This window comes from Scyliorhinus canicula, chromosome 5 (assembly GCF_902713615.1).
Source record: "Scyliorhinus canicula chromosome 5, sScyCan1.1, whole genome shotgun sequence".
Classification (NCBI taxonomy): Eukaryota; Metazoa; Chordata; class Chondrichthyes; order Carcharhiniformes; family Scyliorhinidae; genus Scyliorhinus; species Scyliorhinus canicula.
In genome coordinates, this window is record NC_052150.1 from 127,965,199 (window position 1) to 127,971,198 (window position 6,000).

Consider the following 6,000-nt stretch of genomic DNA (forward strand, 5'->3'; position numbering starts at 1 on the left):
ACCCGGAGGAAACCCACGCACACACGGGGAGGTCGTGCAGACTCCGCACAGACAGTGACCCAGCCGGGAACCGAACCTGGGACCCTGGAGCTGTGAAGCATTTATGCTAACCACCATGCTACCGTGCTGTTCAGGCCATTTGGCCTATCGAGTCTGCACCAATCCACTTAAACCCTGACTTCTACCCTATCCCCCTTACCCAATAACCGCTCCTAACCTTTTTGGACACGAAGGGCAATTTAGCGTCGCCAATCCACCTAACCTGTACGTCTTTGGACTGTGGGATGAAACCGGAGCACCCGGAGGAAACCCATGCAGACACGGGAGAACTTTTCCTTAATTGGAAAAAAATTAATTGGGTACTTTAAATTTCAAAAAAAGTCATAGTGGAGGTTTCATTAAACACTTGGGGGTAGACTACAATTTTGTTTCTGGGTTTTTTCCTTCTTTCCCCAAATAGTGGCCGAAAGTGTTGTTTTATACTTTAGATTACACACTTATTTTGTACAAACAAGTTTTTGTACAGACAAAAATGTAGTAAAAGGCAAATAAAGTTATATCCAGCCCAAAAATGTACAGTTGCAACCTCTCTTATTTGTTTGGGATTGTTTCTCATTTGTTAAGATTAGACTTGAGTAAACACAGCTTTAATACATTACATTTACAGAAAAATTGAATGCAGTAGTTCGAACATTACTAGATTATTTATATGTTTTTGTGCATTTTAAATATATTAGGCAACACTGGCAGGAATAAGAGTATGCAACAACCTGTTGAATATCCATCCTCTAGTATCGGAAGCTCCATAAGTAATCTGACATCTCGCCCTGTGATTCGTAATACTGGTGTGACAATGTCATCGATACACAGCAACCTCCTGACCCCATCACTACTGAATTCTATTCGTGGAATGGATGAGGGGACAATTACCAGTACTCTGTCTCGGCTAGCAGCCAACAACCCTGCATTTGAAGGTAAATGACTTATAAATTGCATTAAGGAAGAAGAATGAATGAAATTGCATTATTGTTTGAGCCCCAAAGTGTTCACAGCCAAATTATGGGGTTACTATTTGTGCGTAGGAAAATGCAACACAAAACAAAATTCCACTAACATCAGTGAGATGAATGACCAGTAATCTGTTGTTTGATGGTGTTAGCTGAGGCTGCTCAGGAATTCAGGAGAACTGTTTGGATTGGTTACAAATTCTACTACTTTTCGGATCTACAGTAGGAAGTCTTACAACACAAGGTTAAAGTCCCAACAGGTTTGTTTCGAATCACTAGCTTTTGGAGCACTGCTCCTTCCTCAGGTGAATGAAGAGGTTCATCTGAGGAAGGAGCAGTGCTCTGAAAGCTGGTGATTCGAAACAAACCTGTTGGACTTTAATCTGGTGTTGTAAGACTTCTTGCTGTGCTCACCCCAGCATTTCCACATTACAGATCTACAGCATTATTGGATATGGAATCTTAACATTGTTCAGTCTTCAAATGCCCATTGTCTATTTGTGTTTTTCATCACAAAAGGATCACAAGGAGCATCTTTCTCAAAGATGATTAAAATCCATCAATTCTGTCGATACTCATTTTTAAAGAGCCATGTTAGTCAACATCTTGTTGCTTTCTTTCCAGGTATAAGGATTTCAACCTTGGTTACTGTGCTGAGGGAGGCTGGAGTGCTTAGTAAAAAAACAGATTAAGACATACTACAATTCAGCACCCATCTACAAGAAAATACCTGGACATCTTTGGCAACCTCCGAATCAATAAAAAATTCCTTTTTAAACCTTGTTTATAAGCTTACATTAGAGAAAAGGTTTGTTTTGTGCATTCCAAGATGTTGAAATGTCAGTTAAGTATGTCTGTAGAAAAAAAAACTTTGAGTACTGTTGATTTACAGCTTTGATGTAGATCTTTTAATTCTGATTGCAACAAAGCTTCAACCTTCTTGATTTCAAAGTTAGCTGAAGTGTTCTGTATTTTGTTTGCTGAAATCGTTAAAAATACAAAGATCGAACATTTTGATAGTTGAAATAGTACTGGCACTGATCTGAAAGTAATAGTCCCAATTGAAATAGTACTGGCATTGATCTGAAAGTGATAGTCCCAATTGAAATAGTACTGGCATTGATCTGAAAGTGATAGTCCCAATTGAAATAGTACTGGCATTGATCTGAAAGTGGTAGTCCCAACAACAATGTGCAAATCTAATGAGAGATCCCATCAGTTATTTAAAACAAGCTCAAACCATTTTGATTCGCAGCAGGGGATTGGAGACCCGGGTAAGGAAATTAAATCTTTTGAATACTGACTGACCTCTAGTTTCCAGAAGGTATACCTGTAATAATTTTTGCATTTGTATCAACGTGTCGCTTAGCACAGGTGCAAGACATCTGTTGTGAGCAGATGATTTTAATTCATTCATTTGAGGATTTCCTGTGAATGTTACAAAGCAAACTAAGGTTTTTCTTATATATATTTACCAGTATCCCCAAATGTATGACTATTAGAAATCCTGCTTGCTTAATTTGTCTTGGTCTTTAATGAACTTCAGTGAAGAGAGATAATAAAAGAACTATTCATTTATTACCTAACATCTGTATAATTGAAAAAAGTGTCATTGAATATTGTAGCCACGGTTTGTTGATGTTTTAAAGGCTCCAGAACCTTATTGGTGCAGAGTTGTTTGCACTGATGGGTAACATTTCTGCACATAAGTATTTTCATCAGCTTATATTAGCATAATTTTACAGAGCCACTAATAAACACTGTCATTTCCCAACATCCTGATTGTAAAATACAATTACATTTTTGTGTTTTGAAAACTTTAATTTTTAATAATACCTGCTTCAGGAAATGGCTTTGTGGCTTCTTTCAAACTCATCATTTGCCAAGAATTATTTTCATTTGAATGCCCATTTACCCACATGTAATCATTACAGACAGTGACTTTCAACAAGTATATATTTATTCTTCTGTGTTTTGGGAAAAATAAATATTGTATGACTGTTTCCTTGAAGTTTGGTTTCCTACTTAGATTTGCAGTATGTGTTTAATTTCATTACTGAATGGTATAAGTTACATTTGGAGAGATTAGTGTGTAGGAGGCTGTATCTTTGGCATTCCATGCCAACATTTAAGTATGGAATTGCAGTCAAAGGGAAGGTGGTAAAGTTGGGAATAGTGGAAGAAAATTCTGCACAGTATTGGCAGTTTCCATCCACTTTTTGTTAACTTCCTGCTGCTTTCTGCGGCAGTGAGGAATGTAGCCTTTTGAATATTTGACAAGGGAAAGTCAATATCAGATGTGTGACAGTCATTTTTTTCTGACACCTGCTGTTGGATTTATTTGAATTTAATTTGTTTCACCATTCCTAATTTCACCCGTTCCTATTTTCAGAAAAATACCACTTAGGTTTACCATATGAGTCCCGGTATAGTGGTCAATAATGTTGGAGTGGGCCAGTCTGGCTTGTCTGCATAAACTGTAATTTGGGATGCCGAATGTATTCATCACCTCTTATCCCTTTTCCCCGATCAGTTCTTCAGCTAGCATCGAACCTGAGTGTGTGAAGTCTAGGAGATAAGAGTTGATGATGTTGTTGCTCAGCAGGGGGGGCTTTGGGCAGGAACACCTCTATACAGGTGTGGATTGGATCAGCAAAAGCAGGCGGTCTCCTTCGCCTGGAGCCTTTTGATTGCCGAGAGATAACAGGATATTAAGGATGGCTGAGTGTCTGCTGATGAACTGTGACCACCTGGGATTGGACAGCTTCCTAAAACTCTTTTACCTCATCTCATTACCCCCATTGATTCCTGGTACAGAACGGTCTGGGAGGACACAGTCATATCCAATTTAGACATAGTAATCGGATGTGCCTGTGCTAGGGAGAGAGCTCCAAGACCCAAGATATTTTTAAAATCTTCTTTCATTCCCTTTGGCTGTGCTGTTGACGCTGCACTGTAGCGACCTGGGTTGTTATATTGCTATGTAATTCTTTCTTTCTTTCTTGTTGGTTATGCAAAAGCAATTGTACCCACAGCAAATTTCCAGAATGACAATAAAATGCATTGAATTGTATATATCTAAATTTAAAACATGAACTGATTTCAAGATCAAATGTTGGTGTTTACAAGTTATTTATGAGGGATAACTATTGCGTGGCGTTAGTCTGTACATGGTTTTATCAGCGTGTTCTGGAGCTGAAACTAACCTAGCGTTTTGGGAGGTGGGTTATTGGGAGTTTGTTCTAATTCAGGCTGAACAAGTCATCCGTGGATAGAGGCCTGCAGAATAGTAAGAATGGTTAGTGTAGGAAATCGAAATATCACCCAAGTACTATGGGTTATATTTGTAGTTGTGATTTAGGCACATTGTTAGGAAAGATTAGTGACTTACTGTATATCTTACTATAATGTACCAAACATTAGGTTGATTAATACTCAGTGGCAGAAGTAGGGATATTGTAATCTTCAGAATTGAAGCTTCTCAACTTGTTGAACATCAAAACTGTAAATTTAAGCCTTCATATAAAAATAATACATACATTACCCAATCCTGTGACCTCTATCACCTAAAAGGACCAAGGCAACAGATGAATGGGAACACCGTCACATGCAAGTTCCCCTTTGCACATCAAGAAGACATCTCATCAGCAGCTTCTCGAGGGCAATTAGGGATGGGCAATAAATGCTGACATAGCTGGTGATGCCCTAATCCCATGAACAATTAAAAAAGGAAATCTGACACAAGTGCATTTCTGTGCGACTCTGGTGGCAAAATAACACAATACTGAGCTATAGAGATCCGAATGAATCAGTTCACTTTTTGGTTAGTTAAACTAATTTATCTGTTGTAGGGTAGCAGTGAAGATATATCCCTGAGGTTGACCAGCAATAATAGCCAAGCACTTTTGATGACTGATAAGGGAGATTGTTGGAAGTGCACCTGTCTAGTCAAGATTGGCTTACCCTCAATGCCCTCCGTAGTCTTAAAAGTGTCTTAGCATTTGCTGCCCACCTTATGCTGCAGCTTAGTTCAGTCACTTCAAGAGAAGACGTGCCTAGGTACTCAAAATTATCATAGGTGAGATGACAAATGATCTGCTCTGTGTATAAGCCATGTGCAACATTGCACCAGGTCCTTTCGGGGCTGGTTTAGCTCACTTGGGGCTCACCAGTCGGGGCTGGTTTAGCTCACTTGGCTAAATCGCTGGCTTTTAAAGCAGGCCAACAGCACAGTTCGATTCCCGTACTAGCCTCCCTGGACAGGCGCCGGAAAGTGGCGACTAGGGGCTTTTCACAGTAACTTCATTGAAGCCTACTCGTGACAATAAGCGATTTTAATTTCATTTCATTTACTTCTTGCATCAGACCTTGCCACCTGCTTTTGTGATAAAATCCCCATTTCTCCAGAAGTAGATTAGATGTATCCTAAAGTATCTCATGGTTTCTGTTCTTTACACCTGCCAGTCAAGGGCTTCACCTACTTTTGCAAAAAAATTGAAGTGCTGTTACCTATTGGCAGCAGGTGATAGACTCCAGAAAAATGCCGCCATTTGCATGCAAGGTCATGGCACTGGTTTAGCACTGGGCCAAATAGCTGGCTTTAAAAGCAGACCCAGGCAGGCCAGCAGCATGGTTCAATTCCCGTACCAGCCTCCCCGAACAGGTGCCGGAATGTGGCGACTAGGGGCTTTTCACAGTAACTTCATTGAAGCCTACTTGTGAAAATAAGTGATTTTCATTTTCATTTCATGTGAAATAGCAAAAACCTTTTTTTAAAGTATACCATCCAACTTGTATGGCAATCTTGCAATACTTTCCAAATGGGAAAATAATTCATACAAAAACACATTCGTCAATTAGGAGCTAAAAGTTGGAACCTCACAGACCACAAAAAATGTGCCTCAGCTGGACTGTGGTCACGTGGTACTGATTTATGCAATATATCAAACACCTCAAAATATATGTAACATCAGGCACAGGCTAAATCGTAATC

General features: G+C 39.4%; 1 protein-coding gene across 2 annotated transcripts in view; it reads left to right on the forward strand.

Moving 5' to 3' along the window:
- si:ch211-197h24.6 overlaps nt 1-4,120 on the forward strand; it is a 170,279-nt gene extending 166,159 nt beyond the window's left edge. For both annotated transcript variants that reach the window (XM_038797610.1, XM_038797611.1), the window contains exons 25-26: nt 738-974; nt 1,632-4,120. In XM_038797610.1, coding sequence (XP_038653538.1) covers nt 738-974; nt 1,632-1,699 — 305 coding nt within the window. In that variant the 3' untranslated portion in view covers nt 1,700-4,120. The remainder of the gene's footprint in view (nt 1-737; nt 975-1,631) is intronic.
- The last annotated feature ends 1,880 nt before the right edge of the window (nt 4,121-6,000 follow it).